At 43.7% G+C, this 20,150-nt stretch overlaps 1 protein-coding gene across 3 annotated transcripts in view; it reads right to left on the bottom strand.

Annotated features, from left to right (window-relative positions):
* Nucleotides 1-20,150, bottom strand: part of SLC4A4 (solute carrier family 4 member 4) — a 263,965-nt gene that overhangs the window by 226,186 nt on the left and 17,629 nt on the right. For all 3 annotated transcript variants that reach the window (XM_080926202.1, XM_080926204.1, XM_080926203.1), the window contains exon 2: nucleotides 18,813-18,992. In XM_080926202.1, coding sequence (XP_080782328.1) covers nucleotides 18,813-18,992 — 180 coding nt within the window. The remainder of the gene's footprint in view (nucleotides 1-18,812; nucleotides 18,993-20,150) is intronic.

The raw sequence follows: 20,150 nt of genomic DNA, 5'->3' as shown, positions 1-20,150 counted from the left end.
TTACTGATCCTGTGAGATGATACGCCTTTCTGGGGCTGTGGAAAAACTCACCAGGGATATGTTCCTTAGAATCCTGCAAGTCAGAGTCACAGCACTTCGGTTCTAAAGCACAGGACTATTCACACTTAGAGAGAACACATAAGCTGAATCCAGCACCCTCTGAAGGAAAATTCTACCTGGCCAGAGGGACACACACACACACACACACACACACACACACGAACATGCACAGATACTATAAAGCAAAAAAGCCTTTCTTCCAGGCAAGTGTCCAGATTAGGACTTAAGTGACTCTCAAGAAATTATTATTTTTACCTCTTGCATATTTGAGTGTCCCAGTGGTAAAGCCATGCTGAACAGGGGCAGGTTGGCCTGTACTTGAATCTTGCTGCTGGCCATATGTAAACTTGGGAGTCATTTAACCTCATTGAGCCTCACTTTCCCTATCTGCCAGTGGGAATGTAGCAATACATTCTTTACTGGCTTTGGGGGAGGACTGAAGGTGGTGCTGCATTCAAAGCACTTAGCTTTAAATAGGCACAGCACACAGTCAGGATTGCTAGTCTCCATAAATGCTCCTTAGAAGCACCAGTATATGAGATTTTCCACTATTTGCCTCCTACCAAGGTCTGCATGTGAGACTGATGTTTACAAAGACTGTGCTCTAAAATATATTCCTGGATAACACATAACCACCAGAAGATGATACACAGTCTGTCCTTCAGTATCTGAGGGGTTTTGGTTCCATGATCTCCATGGATACCAAAATTCACAGATGCCCAAATCTCTTATATAAAATGGCACAGTAATATATTCTCCCCTTAAGCCATCCCCAGGCTATTTATAACAGCTAACACAATGAAAAGGCAGTGTAGTTGTTCCACACTGCATAGAGAACACAGGCCAAATAAGGGCTACACATGTGCAATGTGCACAGTCTTCTTCCAAATATTTCTGACCCGAATCCAGGGGTATAGAACCCACAGGCATGGAGGGCCAGGCACACTTACACTTATTTATCTGTCATACAGAAACGTCAAAAGCACCATGAGAGAGGGCGACCTGTACAAGCTCTAGATTCACAAGAGGCTGGTCACCAGAGCACTCTTCACTAGCTATGGGGCCTTGAGGAAGTAATGGGAAATCTTTGAGACTGAATGTCCATATCATTAAATAGATTTTTTAAATCCTTTAAAAGGTAACACGTAGTAACAAAATGTTTATGAAAATGAAATAAAATAAGATTTCCAGCATTTCTAATAGAGCACCAAACTCCCAATAGGCCACTGACAATTTTCAGATTCCTTAAGAAACAATTTTTTGTTACTGTATAGCTTTAAAATGTTGTTTATAGCTACCCTAGAGACACAGGTAGAAGAGATACCTGAAGGAAGTCTCAACTAAGGAATTACCCAAATCAGACTTCCTGTAAACATATCTAAAGAGCACTGTATTGATTAATTGATATAAGAAGACCCAGCCCACTGTGGGTGGCACCAGTCCCTGGGCAAGAAATCCTTGGCTGAAGAAAGTATCTAAGCACAATGTGTCAGTGAGGGAACAGGCAGGGCTCCTCCATGGATTCTGCTTCAAGTTCCTGCCCTAACTTCCCTCCGTGACAGACTGGAACCTGTAAGCTGAAATAAACCCACTCCTCCCCTATGTGTTTGGTCAGAGTGTGTTGTCATGGCAACAAAATGAAACTAACACAAGACCCTTATCTACTATTCTTGTTCTTAACTCTTATCTAAAGCTGCAGTAAAACCATCCCACTAGAATATAATCCAAATAAAACCTCTACTTCTCCTTAGCATGCTTTTCTTTTTCAGATATGAAATATAGAGCTTATTATGTTTTTCTTTTCATCTTGGCTGCCTGGAATCTCAGACAAATTAAGTTCAACTCCAGGAACAACATTGGCCCTAATGATTCTGCATATTGTGTGCCCCCCTTGGTTTTGATTTCTGCTTTCGCCATATTTTTACATAATAAAAGTATAAGCCATCTCAAATCTGTGCAATATGAGAGGCTATTAGCTATCCAACTACTTCATTCAACTTCAGCAGAGGATATGACTCTAAACATTATGAAAAGAGCACAAGGCCTGAGCATTTCTCACACTTGCCCCTTGTTTAATTCATTCTACCTGTCAGATCTTTATTGTCTTCTCATGGGGAGCAGGAGCAGCCTCTGAAGACCTCTCACAATAATCTATGCATAAACGTACACTTTGGCCCTGTCCCATGTTATATAAAGGTTGTGTAGTATTATTTTTCTAATCAAAAAAAAAAAGGAATGTACAAACAAAAAAAAGTGTGTCTATGTGTGAGTGTGTGTGTAGCAAACACATACATATACACACTCACACACTCACACACACACTCACTCATATACTCACACACACATACACTCACACTCACATACAGACACACTCACACACAGACACACACACACTCACACACAGACAAACACACACACAGACACACACTCACACACACATACACTCACACACAGACAAACACACACAGAGACACACACTCACACACACATACACTCACACACACACACACACACCACAGACTGTGGTGTAACACTAAGGACCCCTGCAGGCAAGCTGGGTAGATGAGGGAACCCAGGCAGCCACCCTCCCTATCACGCACTCTACAATGCTCTAGCAATACTCTCTGAAAGAGAAGAAACATAAAAAATAAGTTTACTTTTCAGGGAATCATTCCAACTCAGAGAATATGTATTTGTTTGTACTTTTAATCCAATGTATTGCCTAGTCTTTAGTCTAAACTGACTGACTTGGAAGACAGCCCAAATGGTTTCCACCCAGTGAGCCTGTAGGCTGTTTCCACACTCATGTCACTGATAACAAGAAGGAAGATGCTGTGTGCTTCCAACAACTATACAACACATCTACTGCAGTGCCCCAGAGCACTTGAACACTACTAATGTGTTCCAAAGAAAGTGGGCTTATTCTTTTTTCTTTTCTTTCTAAAGTTAATGTTGGGCTAGAACCAAGCAGCTCTTAATAATAGGGATGGTAGGTGTTTCTCCATTTTTAGAATAATTTGCTGACTTGTTCTGGGAATTCAGATGTTCCCACAAAAATCTCTAAATCTTTAGTTCAAAACCCCACTGCCCTCACTCACGAGTGGAAGAAGTCTACCACCTGCCTCCCCATGGAGAAGAAAAACAAGGAGCTGCTGCCGTCTGGGAAGGAACTAGAGTTCAAGGACACCGCTCTGCTCCTTGATAATGTATGAATAAAACCAAGTAACCCAGTACAATAACTAATATGCCTAGAGCCTCACTCCTTGCCAGTCCTGTTTGAAAGTAGTAACTCATTTAAACCTCACAGCTACCGCATGCTGCATGTTAGTCACACCACATTTACACACCGCAAAAACTAAGATCTAGGAGCTGGGGATATAACACGGAGGGCAGAGTGCTTACAGCATATGCAGAAAGCCATGGATTCGATCCCAAGCACCATGTAAAGCAGGCAGGAGATTCCATGTCTAACCCTAGCACTCAGGAAGTGAGAACATGAGCATCCTAAGTTCAAGGCCACCATCATCACCTGTATAATGAGTTTCAGGACAGCCCATGCTAGATGAGATTGTATCAAAAAAAAAAAAAAAAAAAAAGGGAGAGGTAACAAAGGAATCTGAATTCAAACTATACTTCATAAATACGGATTTCTTCATTGGTAAGAGAAAGGCATAGCACCACCTTTAGATTTGCCTCAAGGTTATACTTAAGAAAGCCAGACACAACAGACAAACACAGAGGTAGCTGTCTTCACAGGGTCTGAAGCCTTACTCAGAAGTTCAGGTCTTGCTGAAATCTGTGTGGTTTTCTAACACAGAACTTGGTAGGCTACGACAGGCAACACGGAACACAAAGAAATGGCTTCTGCAAATTCTGGGCTCAAAAAGAGAAACGAAATGACAAAAGATGTCGGAAAGGCAGCCTAGGAAATTGGTGGCAGCTGTAATGAGTACAGCCGTGGTCAGGCTCGTCAGCAATGGGAAACACCCAATTACAATGTGGCCACGCCCTTCACAGAGACAGGACCGCTGCTCAACTGCTGGAATGTCAACCACAGTGAAATATTGACATGACTGTGCTCATCCGTTTATAAGGTGGCATATCTCCGAAGGTTGTCTCTGGAACTCAGTTGACTTTAGACCAATCAAGTGATTTTCTAACTCTGAGTATGCCTAGCTCTGAAGAATGAGTAACAAAATCATCCAAGATCTGCTTGCCCCTACCACACGTTCCTTGTTTTTAGCCCCACCCTGGTATTTCAGCTTCATATGATATGATATGATATGATATGATATGATATGATATGATATATGATATATGATATGATATGACATGACATGACATGATGATATATGATATGTAATATGTGATATGTGATATGTGATATGTGATATGTGATAGATATGATATGAGACTAGCAGTTCTCAACCGCCCTAGTGTTGTGACTCTTTAACACAGTTTCTCATGTTGTGGTGATCCCCAACCATTAAATTATTTTCATCTCTACTTCCTAACTGTGATCTTTGCTACTGTTATGAACTGTAATAGAAATATCTGATATGCAGAATATCTGCTGTGTGACCCCTGTGTGGGTCATTACCCATTGGTTAAGAACTGATCATGTAGAACAAGCCGGGCCAGAAGTGTTTCATCGAAACCCCCACTCCTCCCAGAGAGAAAACACGATTCTAGGCGAGGTGATGAGCCTGTGAGAAACTGCCATCACATTTCTACAGAGGGGATAAGGTCTGCACCCGGAGTTACGGAACAATTGGGGTTCTAGGTATGGAAGCCTTGCTGAGATAGTCACACTACAACAGCAAAATAAAACGTCCTGCAATATGTAGTCGAACTCAGCTTAGCTGATTCCTGGAGCAGGCTTTGAACTGCACACAGAGGACTCAGAGAAAACCTCCGGCTCCACCCGAAATAACAGATAGGAAGTGGCAGCTGCAGCGAAGGTAACTCGGTGGTGGAGAGGTGACGCAGAAAGGTATGAAAAGCACTGTTGTAAATGTGTCCTTCCGGTCAGTGAGGCCCCCCTGGGTCCTTTTATGATGTCCTCTTAGGAAAAATACATTTCCAGATCACAGACTTTAGAAAAAAAAAATAAAACAACAACTACATAAAAAAAAAAAAAAATACACCAGCGTTCCATATTTTCTCCGCTTAGAAGAAATGTCTCTGTGTCAGCCATTTCTCTTCTTGCCCGGGCTGAGACAGAATAAGCCAACCTACCAAAGGCCTAGTATAAATCACGCGGTAGACACCCTTCTATACTTGGGTGGTACGTGTAAAGAGATGCTGGAACGGAGTCACTGAGTAAGCTGACGCAGGACCAGGGCTTCATGTCCTCTTGACCCGTCACTTGATCCGAGTGAGTCACAGATAGAAAAGGTCTGTATGACTTAGTCCATGCCACTGAACATTCATCTTCATCCGGAATGTTCTTTCCCTCGCGCTGTCTGTTTCTGATGGGTAGAAGTGGTGCCCTCACGGGGGGTTTTCTTCGCTGCCAGTTGAGTACTCTGTCAAAATAGACAGGGCGCGTGCTGCACTTGAGAAGAGAGGTTCACACCTCTCGGGCTGATGGCAAAGGCGTTTTGCTAGGCTGTAATTTACCGGGAGATGCTTTATCGACACATCAGAATTTCAGCAACCAAAGTTATTCAAAACATTTTCAAAACATGCCAGAGAAGCATTTTTTGAGAGCCATCGATTGAATTTCAAAATGTAAATAAATAAAAAAAAAACCTATGTGGAAATGAACAAATAAAGATGGATAGACATACATTAACCAAAAAAAAAAAAAAAAAAAATAGACAACACAACAAAAAGGCAGATGGTCAAAAAACTAGCAATCCGTAGTAAGATCCACGTGTGCCATTTCATCTCCGGTGTGTTATCCACAGTGCTCACTGTTTATTTACTTTGTTACCAGAAGAAGATGCGCATTAGGACCTCAGGCCTGGGTTAAACGTTTCTGGGTTAAACGTGGAGGGCATTGTAAAGGGAAAAGGAGGGCTCCTTCACACATACTGCTTACAGTCAGCATCGCTCCACCTGAAGGTACAACTCAACAGCTGGTGCAACAGAGCCAGATGCATTGAGACACACGATGCTCACTCCCAAAATTTTATTCGCTCAGGCACAGAACTGGCAAAAAAGCCAGAGCCAATCTTCTGCTCCATTTTCTGCGGTGTGCAGGGGTTCCTGGCCTAGGATCTGAGTCATAATATCTTAGCAATCCATTCACCAACTGTATAGAGGTGAGTCATCCACCTCCATGAACCTCAGATCCCTCAAGACCAACAGAGACAGTTGCTGTTATGACAACCATGAGAAAAACTAAAATCATGGGCTTTTGGGTATTGGCTTGGTACCCAGACAATAGTTTGTATTTAATAAAAATTATCATCAGCATGGTACTATCCATGAAATCCAAATCATTCCATACACAGAACTTACTCAAATCTCTTCTTACAATCCTCCTTTGATATGGAGAAAGGACACATAGATAATTCTATAAGTGTAGTTGGCATATACAAACTGACTCATTAAATGTAAATGGAAAATTATTCTGATTAACCATCAACAGTAACAAGATAAAGGTTTTTTGAAGGTAACAAGTTTTTGCTACTTAGAGAATAAACAATTCACCTAAAATGTTCATCCACAATATCCACCACAAAATATGAATGTTGTCTGGGTCAGGAACCAATGTATCTCTCCCAAACGTGAAGCATGCACTTAACTCTTACTTCCTGGTCAGAATTGAGCCATGTGGCAACCCCCTTAGCCATACAGGCTAAGAAGGGCACTCTGTTCACACTTTTATTGTGAGCAAACTTGGGGTTCTGAAGATAAAGGAGAAAGTAAAAAGTAGCTACTAGGCAGACTAAGATAAATAATAAAGTTCCCTATAATAAAGTTTAATGGTCAGGTTAGATAGGGAATGGAAACTGCTGCACTATTTCATTCTAAAAGGATGGAGACACCATCATAGAAAACTCAGTTTCATCACCTGCTATGGGACAGTCCACTCCTAGATGAAGAAGCAATAAAAACAGACATCTCCTCTCCTACCCTGTCCTAACTCTAAATACGTTCCTTCACATCATGGCTACACTCAGCTGACAGGGAGACTATAAATCCCCCACCAATCCTTCTGTCTTCCTCTATACTCTCAATGCAGCTTAGCAATCACACGTGGTTTTAGATATCTGAGTGTGCCCTCATTCCCCATAAACCATCCATGACACTGCCATCTCTGCAGCACCACACCCTGGCTACCATGGACAGAGTGCTCTACAAGAATTCCTATGACTAGGTGGGTTAGACTGAGCTGAACAGAATTGTGCTGCCTTGGGCTGAGAAGAAGGCTTGGGGACACGCCTGCCTCTCTTTTCTTTCCCTGTTATGGTGACTAACAAGGTCCCAGAACCACGAAGGATGTCAGGCCCACAAGCTTTCGGTTCATACAAATAGATCATGTATCGGTGAGATCATGCATTAGTTTGGTTCTCTGGCCAAAAGGGAGGCACAAAGCACAGCTTAGCTTGCATGATGTTGCTTCCTCCTCTCAGGGGAACCGTGGAAAACGAAGTAAAAGTTTTGTTTGCCTAACAAAGAACTGAGAAAATATTTTTCCATTTAAGAAAATGACAAATTAGCGAAAGTGACAAAAAATTATAGAACCCATGACACAGTCTGAGAGCTGCTCAACTGCCTGAAAGCAAAGCTGTAATTGTCAGCATGCTGGCACTTGGCTCAGGGTTCAGGATTTCAAGGAAGCAAGCCACTCTTTTATGAGCACTAAACAGAAATGTCACAAACAACATTTGATTAAACTACGATGGTCACAGTCTATAGGAATGAACGAACATATGGTGTTTTAAAATAAACTACTTAACCACATCCAGTGGTTTCAATTAAAGAATGGTTCATTGCCTACAAAAATTCCCCTAGTACCAGCTGTCTTCCAAAAAAAGTCCCGTTGCCTCACTCTGAGTTTCCCCTGTCATCCAGCAGATTGCCAAGTGGTGTGGACACTAGGAACAGCATCTCCACAGAGTGCTAAGCATGGACACCTTGATCCTCAGAGAAGCCATGTATACAGTGCAAAAACTGACTTTGCAGAGTTAAATTCAATGAGCTGATAAAATACTACAGTTGAGGTTTTGTTTGCTTTTGTTTTGGCTTCGGTTTGGCTTGGTTTTAACCAGTGACAGGGATCAAACCCAGAGCCTCAAGCATTCCAGGAAAGTACCACCACGGGGCTATGTCTCCAGACTGAAAACAAAGGGAAATTTTAGAAAGTTAGGGTTCTTTATCATACGGAATGCTGATACTAACCTAAAAAAAAATACAACCTAAGAAAGCACATTTATAAGGCAGGTGTCCGCTCATGATAGCAGAAAGGTCTTACTGATAACTTTAAAAGAAATATGGCATAAAGATAAAAGACGTTAGTAACAGACTCACTATAGTAATTTCATAATAGTGAAAATGAGTTATTTCTAGAAATCTGCAGGGAAGAGCATTTGAAACTGGCCTGGGGTGACTATGCAAAGGCCTGGTTGGCCGACTGAGGCTCTGGTTTCCAAAAGAAGGTACTGGGCTTCCACCACGCCGCAATTCTGGCCATCTCATCAGTTTGTTTGCAGTACTTAGTGGTCTCACTGGAAGTAGTAAAACACAAGTGGGCAAAGAATCCCCTCCGGATTTTACAGTGATGCATGTGTCTCCATACTGGTGACCCTTCCCAAAGCGCCGCCAGCAGGAAGCCATAAGGAATCACTTGGTCAAAATAAAAACTAAGAAGAGGAATTTCACTTCATTAGCAAGCAGCAGAAGAACACACGTGTCCAGAGATGTCTTCAGAATTATCATCTTAATTTTGAGGACATAAAAAAACCATCCAAATTCATTTCACCCTAATACAAACCTTAATCTGCAAGCCAAATACAGGCAGAGAGCCAATTTTTTTTCTTTAATTTTTCAATAATTACATTTCCCCCTTCTCTTTCCTTCCTCCCTCCTCTCTCTTCCTCAACTTCAAGGCCTATTTTTGACAATCGCTATTTTATGTATGTGTACAAAACCTGTTCATTCTATATAATGTTATTTATATGTATGTTTTCAGGGCTGACCATTTCATACCAGACAGCCAATTAGTGTGCTCTTTCCTGGGGAAGACCATCTCTCCTGCTCCCAGCTTTCCTTAGTTGTCTAGTGTTCTTTGAGTAGGGTTTGGTCCTCACAGACGTTTTTCTATTTAGTTTGCCATGGCCATTGATTTCATCCTGTTTAGTTCACAGTTGGGTAGTCATGCTGCTGAGGTCCTAAGGGTGTAGCTTCTGGTACTACTAGGAGATAGAATGTCAAGCAAACTCCCTGAACTTCTGGCTCTCACAGTCTGTCTGCCATAGTGTTTCCTAAGCCTTAGGGAGCTTTATAAATGTACCCACTAAGACTATAAAGGCAGCTCTTAAAGTTGTCTATGTAAGAAATGCCACATACAGCCTTGGAGACACATTCATAATGAGCAACACTAACTGTAAGTAACCTCTCCCATGAATAATTCTTGTACTTCCCATTGGAACATGAACACTAACTGAACAGCCTCTGCACAGCCAGGCTTCCCAAACAACTCAGTAAGCCCTCGAGTTCTTTAGAGAAATATGACATCAGCTGATACTTTCCATACCTCATTGACCTTCAGATTTTTGCCATTTTAATATTTTCCTCATAAGAAAATATATGTATATATAATATACATATGTATGTTAACACTTTTATCCACTTTTTAAGCATGGAAATACTTTGTTTATATGCAAATTAATCATTGGGTGCATAATTAGACTTTCCCTGACCTTTTCTCATTTAACATTAGTGAACCCAGCCTCTTCAAGGGTTCACTGGTGATCTCTATTTTAATCACATTTCAACCAGAAATTTTTTATACTTTTTTTAATCTCTGTATTTACATTTCAGATGTTATCCCCTTCCCCCAATCCCACCCCCCTCCCCATCCCATTGCCTCCATGAAGGTGCTCCCTCTCCCACCTTAGCACCTTGGCGTTCCCCTACACTGGGAAAACGAGCATTCGATGGACCAAAGGCCTCTCTTCCCATTGATGTCAGACATTGCTATCCTCTGCTGCATATGCACCAGGAGCCATGGGTCTCTCAATTCGAACTCATTGGTTGGTGTTTTAGTCCCTAGGAGCTGTGGTGAGTTTGGTTAGTTGGTCATTTTGTTCTTCTCATGGAGTTTCAGACCCTTTCAGCTCCTTCAGTCTTTCCTCTAGCTCCTTCACTGGGGTCCTCCTGTTCAATCTGATAGTTAGTTGCAAGTATCCTCCTCTGTATCAGTATGACTCTGGCAGAGCCTCTGAGGAGGCATCCATATCAGATTCCTGCCAGTAAGTATGACTTGGCATCAGCAACAGTGCTTGGGTTTAGTGACTGCATATGGGGTCGATCTCCTGGTGAGGCAGTCTCTGGGTGGTCTTTTCTACAATCCCTGCTTCTGTATTTGTTCCATTATTTCTTCCCATGAGTGTTTTGTTCTCCCTTCTAAGAAGGACTGGGGCATCCACATTCTGTCCTTCCTTCTCTTTGAGCTTCATAAGTTCTGTGAGTTGTTTCTTGGGTATTCTGAGCTTTTTCAGCTAGTATCCACTTATCAGTGAGTACATACCATGAGTGTTCTTTTGTGACTGGGTTACCTCACTCAGGATGATAGCTTCAAGTTCCATCCATTTGCCTAGGAATTTCATGAAGTCATTTTAATAGTTGAGTAGTACTCCACTGTGTAAATGTACCATAATTTCTGTATCCATTCCTCTGTTGAAGAACATCTGGGTTATTTCCAGTTTCTGGCTATTATAAATAAGGCTGCTATGAACATGGTGGAACATGTGTCCTTGTTAGATGTTGGAGCTTCTTTTGGGTATATACCCAGGAGTGGTAGAGCTGGGTCTTCAGGTAGTACTATGTTCAATTTTCTGAGGAACCACCAGACTGATTTCCAGAGTGGTTGTACCAGTTTACATTCCACCAACAGTGGAGAAGTGTTCCTCTTTCTTCACTTCCTTGCCTGCATCTGCTGTCACCTGAGTTTTTTATCTTCGCCATTCAGACTGGTGTGAGGTGAAATCTTAGGGTTGTTTTCAACCAGAAATTAAAACAACATCTTATTTGCCAGGAAGATTGTTAATACTGACTAAATTATGCATATCCCTTACCTTCCATGTGTTCATTTTCTTGTTAACTCATAATCTTTGCCCTGTTCTTCAATCACACATTCAAAGGACACACGATGACACAGTACACACATGATATAGCTGGTGGCTTTAGAGCTCTAACAATGCAGCAGGAGAGATGACACCCATCTGCAAAGGATCTTGTCACTGTTAGAGCCTGACAGGGTCCATGTGACAGTTTATAGATTATATTTAGGTACTATTGAATCTCAAAAAATAAAAAATAAAAAAACAAAACAGAAAAACCATTCAAGTGGCCATAAACTAACTTCACGAGGCCTTGCTCAAACAAGGTGAGTCTACAGCTTTAGTTAAACTGCTTAAAAGAATGGAAGCAGTTCCATCCGAAGTCAGTTTCCTCTTCGACATCTAAAGCCCTAAGCTGGGGGGAGGGGTGCTGCTTTGAGAAAGGAAGATGGTAAGAGCTTCTATTCTGAATGGGAGAGACTAGATGAAATGAGTCCTACAGGTGTCTGTCTGTCTCCTCTAAAGGACATCCTTCCATTTCGAGGAAGAACCAAATGGAAGAAAACACATTTGAGTAAGAGGCTGGCCAGAAATTCAGAGTGAGGAGGAAACATGAGAGAAACTGGAGATGGAGAAGCAGTGAACGCACAGAAGGAGGGGGGAGGAAGAATAAGAAAGTGCCAAAGAAATTAAGATTTTGGGACTCTAGATGTGTCCAGGGACATGAGGACTTCATGTTCACACCTCCACAAAGTATGGAGTAAGATTCCTACCCATGAGAAAACATTACAGAGCCTGGCATGTGCCTGTATCCAGACTGCAGTGCGGAAGAAGGAAAGTATAGAGTGTGGCCATGTCTCCCACACTTCTGCCTCCACTGTGCTACTGAAGAATCCTAGAGAATACACAGTGTGCCCTAGCCCCTTCTTCTTCTACCGGCACGCTCACAAACCCTTGCACTTAAATCCCTGGTGTTAAGCACCCATATCCTTCAGAATTTACATCCTTCTGTGTGGCAAGTTTCCTAAACAGAATACCATCCCAAGAAGAACCTGGTCAGTGTCTGTCACTCTTCAACTGAGACCTAGTCACATGCACTCAGTCCAGCTTCCTGCCTTTAAACTTTAACCCCAAACCACAGGACCTACCCTGCCTTCTGCTTAGGTGGCAATGCCTGGATCAGTCATTTGTACCCTGTTTACCTCGGTAAAGAGATCTCATATCTAAGCTCTTCTGGTTTTCCCCTTTTTCCACTGCAAGTTACAAACTCAGAGCCTAGAGTGTACTAGAACCGTCTGAGGCTCCTGAACTCATGAGTCACTAAAAATAGCAAAAGCATCAGCTCTCCCATAACACGTAAACACACTATTCATAACATCTCATCCCGTGGCACAGTGGAATAAGTATTAGAATAGAATGGCCAATGGCAACGAGAAGAAAAGAATGGCCGTTTGGAGGGCATCTCAAGGTGACTGGAGAGCTACACTTCAGAAAGTCCTGGCTGCCTAAAGTAGAAGACAGCACGGTGGCATCTCCCACCTCCGACAGTCCCAGAATAAACAATTGTCTTGTCGCACACTCAGTGTCATATGTAAAATCTTCATCCCTTCAGGACCACACTGCCTCAATTCCTAAACATTGTCATTGCACGGAGCAACAGGAAAGGAGGCCTTCTTTTAATGAAAAAGAGTGAACCCATTTGTTTGCAGGGAATACAGACAACCTGACAATTGACTACTTTTGAGGAGAGTCCTGGAAGCAGGCACCGCCTTCTGGCAGTTTTCCATACAGCCAAGCAGCAGATGCCTGCTCCACCCCTAGAAATACTGACTGTTGCACCTGCCAGCCAACACGACTGACACCCACTGGCAAGTTCAAAGGAGCAGGAGGCAGGTGCCACCGATCTGCAGGTAAGCAGGAAGGAACACTGAAAACTTGTAGCAGGAAGGGTTCCCAAAGCTTAGAGAGCAAACTTTCATCACTGTCTTCATGCAGATGAGGGGAAATAAGATCGCCGAAGGTCTACAGAATCGCTTTCAAGCATTTATTGATAGGTCAGCAGATGGCTCTTCCAGTAAATCTGCCTGCTGCCAAGCCTCACAACACGAGTTCGATCCTTGGGAGCCACACAGTAGAAAAGACCTGGCTCTCAAAAGTTGTCTTCTGTTGTCCCTACCCTATTGTGCCACAAGTGGAAAAGTCTGAGCACTTGTGCAAGTTAGTGCATGTGTGCGTGTGCACACACATACACACACACACACCATTACCAAATGCAGAGGTCATTTGATGTGCAGAACATGAATATTCAATTTTATCGTAGTCGCTGACAAATGAGGAAAGCAGAGTACAAGGCCAAATCTAGTTCTGAACTTGCTCCAACCACATGAGGCAGGTTTCTAGCTCAAGGCGTCTGGAACCCATGGCCACAGATGCTCTAGCAAGGCAGCCCTTCCAGAAAACTCAATCCTAAGGCCTCGTTCTTGAAACAGGTAGTTTATGTTTTCAATTACTTTTTCAATATAAAAAGCTCTTGTCTCAGACCTGAAGGAAAATGTTCCTCCTACTTCTAGGAAGTAAAAAAGAGGATGAAAGGGCAGACTGACTCTTCGGTCTGCACCCCTCTAGCACAAGTGCCCATCTGACGGGCTAAACTCTCCTGCAGAGCAGTTTGTGCGGTGTACCAATGGCATACAGCAAATTAAAGAAATATTACCTATGATATCAAAATTAAGAAACATGACTAAAAGAATTGAAAGGAAGGAAGGAAGGAAGGAAGGAAGGAAGGAAGGAAGAAAGAGGAGGAATGGGAAGGAGGGAGGAGGGAGGGAAGAAAGAAAAGAAAAAGTAGAAATGTATCCAAAGGCTGGAGAAAGACACAAGAGTACGCTGGGAATGTGGAAGTCAAGTGGCCAAAACCAAATATTCTTGGCTCTGGTAAAAAGCTACTCTGTTCATTTACCCGGATGCCCCAAACAAAAGCGACTGCCTGTTCCTCTGTCTCAGTTTCCTGAATCTAGCTGGATCACCGACTGACATCCATTGTCCCTGGCTCGCAGAACAATGTCCACTAGCAAAAATGCATCCGTTCTGGTGCACTTCCAGAGAGCTAGAAAAGAACACAAGACTGTCCGTCCATACCCCCTCACTGAGCAGCCATCGTGGGCAGACCAGCGGATAGGAGGCAGCCAGTACCTCTGCCGTGAGACGGGCTCTCTCGGGTCCAGACACACTCCGCACAGCATGTCAATACCCAGTGCCTGTGTCCTCTAACATCTGACATCGCTTGGCAGACTTTGTAGTCACAAGGTGACTCTTAGAGATCTTCCAAGACACCAGCAAATGTAAAATGCAGAGGCCAAAGCCATTAACTGTGGGGAGCTGAGCTGCGTTTTTGGATCCCAGCAGCCAGGGCCGTCAGTCCCTTGCGTTTTGGGCATGCCTCGGGGGATGGCAGCTGCTAACTTAGGGAGGGGGAAAAGTGCATGGTGGAGGAGGTAAAAGATTATTTTTAAGAAAGAGCACAATCTAAGTTTTCTCTCCACCACCCACTCCACGCCACCTCCTCATCCCTTGTCTCTCCTCCTGCCTGTTCTTTCACACCACTCCTGTCTCCTCCCAGCCCCACTCTCCCTGTTGTTCAGCGGGCCGCAATCACACACAGGGACACCAGTTCTGACACCACACTGGGAACAGGAGTCATGTAAAGCCTTGGAGGCCACTGAGCTTAGTGATGGATCTGAAGCCTTGTGTGATGCCTGCAGGTTCTGTTGGGATGCATGTGAGGTTCAAATGCATACCAACCTTTTAGATGCCCTATCTAGATGCCAGAAGTGATGGAAAAGAGAAAAAGCATCTTTACTCTAAGCTAAATAAACCTGCCATTATGCCATGTCCGCAGCGTGCCTAAATACTGAAAATCCTATGGCGGAGTCTCCTTAGAACTCATTATGAAGATGCACAGTTTGAGGCTTCTTGACAGTGACTTCTAAGCAGAGTTCTCTGACTTCTTTGGCCAATCACAACCATCTTTACATATATATGATGAATATATATGCCCTGTGGATCAATTTCTTCTATCACCCTATGGCCAACAGGCAATACTACCCATTTGAGAGTTGTCTACCCTGAAATAATCAGGCATTTTCCAAAGTGGAACAACTGGAAGTCAGTGTGAGATTTGGCATGGCAGTGGAGGGAGGTTGAAAGAGAGAGAGAAAGAGAGAGGGGGGAGGGAGGGAGAGAGAGAAATGGTGTGCTAGAATAGAATGCAAGAAAATCAGTGGGATCTTCACTTAGAGTGTGGGAGAGCTTTGGAACAATAAAAGCAAGGCTTATGTTTTCCTTCCTTAGTCATTTAAATTTCCCTCCTTGGTCATCTAAACATTCTCCAGTGGATGTGCATTAAATATCCTTTAGATCTGACAGTGCTCTAGAGAGTCTCGGTAAATAAACAATGCACACCTCCCCCTTGATGGCAGTCATAGAACTTAAGAACTAATATTTACACAAAACAAAATTGTAGGTAAAAAAAAAAAAAAAAAACTGTTAGTTGAAAGATATATGGTGAAGGGAACAAAAAGCTGGTGGAGAGAAGAACGGGATGGTGATTCCAGGAAGCTGGGATGCACATGCAAAGGCTTTGGAGTAAGAAACAGCTTGGATGCAAGGCTCTTTGAAATAAGGTGAGGGAAGAGAGGATGCCACAAAGCAGGACTGAACGGATGCCGCATGCCGAGGGGATGCTGCATGCCGAATGCACTGGAGTGGCACGGCCTGGCTAGTGCGTCACCACAACTGACGCTGCCTCTGAGTGGAGATAGACTTCGAAGCAAAGCCAGACGTGACAATGCCCTTGGGAAAGGCCAGAGCAGCCAAGCTGAGAAGTAGACACTCAGAGTTCAGATGGAGAGCTCGATGCCCTACCATAGGCGAATGCTAGGGCAGGGAGGGGGAGAGGAGCACCCTCATAGAAGCAGGGGGGATGGGGTAGGATAGGGGGTTTGCGAAGGGGAAACCAGGAAGGGGGATAACATTTGAAATGTAAACAAATAAAATAACCAATAAAAAAATCTTTTAAATGCCGGCACATTGGTGCCTGCCTTTCTGTATTTGGATGCACCAGACAGACATTTAAGAGCTACACTGGGTAAGGCATTTCCCAGTCTACCTGCCTCCATGAGCAGCAGGAAAACTGATAGCAGTTTCTAAGATCTTCACATGAAGAGTCTCATGACTATCAGGCAGTTAAGACGGCTCAGTGGTTAGGAGCACCAACTGCTCTTCCAGTGGTCCTCAGTTCAACTCCCAGCAACCACATGGTGACTCACAACCATCTGTAATGAGATCTGATGTCCTCTTCTGGTGTGTCTGAAGACAGCCACAGAGTACTCATGTACATAAAATAAATAAATCTTAAAAAAGAAATCCTTCAACTTGAGCTATGATTCCTTTGGTGCTTGCCTGACATACACAAGGTCCTCGGTTCAGTATCACCTAAAACAAGGCAGGCCTTTAATCCCAGCCCCTCGGGTAGATAAGAAAATCAGCAATCCAGGATCCTCTTTAGCTAATCAGCAAGCTAGTTCAAAGCCAACCTAGGCTGCGTGAGAACCTACAATCATGGTCAGTTGGTCCATAGTGTGTCTACATGTCCAGGACCTAGCTCAAGACCCAAAGCAATGCACCCGGGAGGAGACCCCTGAGGGCTCGCCTCTAGAACAAATCACACTGTTCATTTTGCACGCTGTGTTCAAACGGATCCTGAGAGCACCACACTCACACACTTTAAACACATCCGAGCTGCCCATCCTAATTACCTCAGTGTTACTAGCGAGTTTGCAATGCCTTCCCCGCCACACACACAGAGAAAGTCACAACATCATTATCACCTCTAAATTTCTTGGCACTTTAGGTGAAACTCTCCCTCTCCCCCCCTCTCTCTCCCTTACCCTCTCCCTCTCCAGCTTACCCTCCCCCTCCAGCTCCTCCTCCCCCTCTGTCTTTTTAATATAGACAGTGGTGAAGCATCTTATTACTTGAAGAATGAGTGATATCTTCAAAAGAGGAAGAAAAGAGAAGGGGAGAGGAGGGAGAGGGTAAGGGGTTGAGGAAGAGAGAGAAAAGAAATGGAGGGAAGGAAGGGAGTGGCTGAGAAGGGGAGGCCACTTATGCTCAGGAGAGGCCCTCTTTGATGCTGGCTGACTGGTACCATGCACAAACAGACAGTAAATGGGGAGAAACTACAGGCATCTATTTGGAGTGGGATATTATCTCTTTTTCCCAGAGAGCCAAATCCTGTTTTTACATGCGTTACAAGGTTTAGAATGGATACTATAGTTTTGTATGATATATCATGGAGAGTCCTGTCAGAAAAAGTTCTGCTAGCAGTCCAGTGGAAGAAACATAGCTCTAGTGACCTGTCCTCCAGCTCCTCCCCATCTCACAGGTAACTCTCCTCCCTTTTCAGCTTAGAAGTCCACTTCCGAGTCCCCACAATACTTAATGTTAGCCCAGTGGCCCATCTGTGTCGCTCCTTCTGGAGCAGGGCTCACCCGGCTTCCTGAGCCACCTGCTTCATCCTAGTGCTGAGACAGGAGAAGATTCTCGCCGATACACTTTCACACCCTCTTTAATTTAATGCCGTGAATTCACATTTCAACAGCCCTGAGCTCTCCGTTCTAACTTGGCCTGTCATCACCTGCCATGACTGAACTTGATCGTTATCTGTGCCACCCATAATGCATTTTATTGCAGGGTCTGGGCTTCTGCAAGAGATGGAGAATGAACAGAGCTCTGCAGCATGAAGGCTGTCACCAAGTCCTCTTCAGGACTCTTCCACAACCGGCCTGTGTTTCTCCTGTACGGGTTCATTCCAGCTGTATGCTTCTCCATGTATCACAGCCCCCCCCCCACTCTACAAACACAGACCAGCATTCACATGTGCCCAAACCCAAAGTCTGCTTGTGACTTGACTCCCATGTGTCTTAGCGCTCTATACAAGGTATGAAGTCTATGAGGGCCAACCTTCCGAGAGCTGTGTCACTTAGCGTTCCCCTCTGTCCTGTGCAACGCTTCTCTGGTGCTCTATTTTAAAATCACTGACCTGGCCCACGATCCAGTTAAATGTCACCGGTGGCTGTGATATTTGGAAGGTGGACATATCCACATGTACACTCTTGTCTTAGCCTCTTGCCTCAGTAGAACCTATCTTTACATGGGAACAATCCCGTGGTCCTCTGATGGCCACAATTAAGTAATATATTGTCTGTGAAGCTGTGCTCTCGCTCACTCTTCGGGAAGAGGAGTTGTCACCTGTGCCCACACTTGCTCTAATCTTTTCCCCACCAACTCAGAATCTTCCACATGAACTCTTAGATCTACTTGTCGGCGCAAGAAAAGCATGTCCTTGGACATTACAAAGACCACCATTAGACAGAGCACCCCAGTGTCCCTGGCTCCCTCTACACTGGCCGAGGAGAGTAAGGCAGAAAGCAGAGCAGAGCTGAAAATACTCACTGAGAGGCTTAAGGATGCTGCTGCTGGATTCATCCGCATTTTCCACGTCTGATTTGTCAGAGTAATTCTCAGAGATTCTTTCCTTTTCCTTCTTTTCCTTGTGCCCAGCCTTTCTCTTGTGGCGTCTCCTTCTCCGATAGCTCTTGGGCACATGGACCCCGATGTAGATCGTGTGGTGACCTAAGGATGGTAGACAAGTCAATAGTCATTTTAACAACTACACAGGAGCCACGGGCCAGATAAGTCTATGAATGTGACATTATTGCTCAGTATTTAACTAATTCAAAGAATTGAGTTTGTAAAAATAAAAAATAAAAAAATAAAAATAAATGAATTTCTTTTCAAATTTCACTTTGCTACAGTACTCAAGTTCTGTCCCCACAGGATAAAGTTTAGACCTTAGGTTTATGAACGTCAAAGAGTAGCAAACTGGAACTCAAGAATTCTTGATTGTGGTCACAGATCTGTCATCGACTATCTACGTAGGGTCCATTTCACGTCTCTTGTTTGCTTGTCTTTGTTTACTGAGACAGGGTCCAGAATCACCTTGGCTGACCTTATCTTGATATAGAGCAGAGGATGGCCTTGAACTTCTGACCCTGCTGACTCCATCTCCCAAGTTCTTGGATTCCAAACAAGCATCACTATGCTTAGTTTATTCTCTGCTTGAACCCAGAGACTCATATACACCGGCAAATACCCTACCCAATGAGCTCCATTACCAGCCTCTCACCGCTCAGAGCCTTGGCCTCATCCTTCTTTACAGTGAGGGGCTTAAGTTGGGTAAACCCCTAGAGGTCTGTTCTGCTCTAGTTTTTCAAGATCTGTGATTCTACTGACTAGAACTGGGGTGGGGTGGGGGGAGCTGCTGGGTTGCAAAAACAAAGGTCAAAAGTTCAAAAAGTTATTCTGCCAGGGATAAGGTTTTATACTATAACTTTTTTTTAAATCAAATCAGCAGAACAGAGACTGAGAACTGGGGCAAACTAGGAAAAATTAGACTTTCTCAGGGAGAAGATTTTCGAGGTCCATGCATGTTCGCACTAGGAAGTGCCAAAGCGAGTGTCAGCTACACTGCCCCTCTTAAGTCTCTTTTCTCCTCTCCAGAGGCTTCGAAAGTCTGGTTGTTGCAATGATAAAAATAAGACCCAGCCCAGCAAAAGCTGCCTGCAGAGAGAAGTACAAGAAAAAACAGATCTAACTGCGTCCAGGCCTCCTTAGGGAAGGCACCTTGAAACTTACAAAGTATCATTTTACCAACCCTGGTAAGACAAATGGGAAACCCAAGTTCTGAGCCTTTTGCTGTCTCTTGTCTTGTTTTAACTGAAAAACTTTTAC

The sequence above is a fragment of the Micromys minutus genome (genome assembly GCF_963924665.1).
Source record: "Micromys minutus genome assembly, chromosome: 1".
NCBI classification, from domain to species: domain Eukaryota; kingdom Metazoa; phylum Chordata; class Mammalia; order Rodentia; family Muridae; genus Micromys; species Micromys minutus.
The sequence above is the reverse complement of the archived record's forward strand: the minus strand, read 5'-3'. Positions and strand labels throughout refer to the sequence as shown.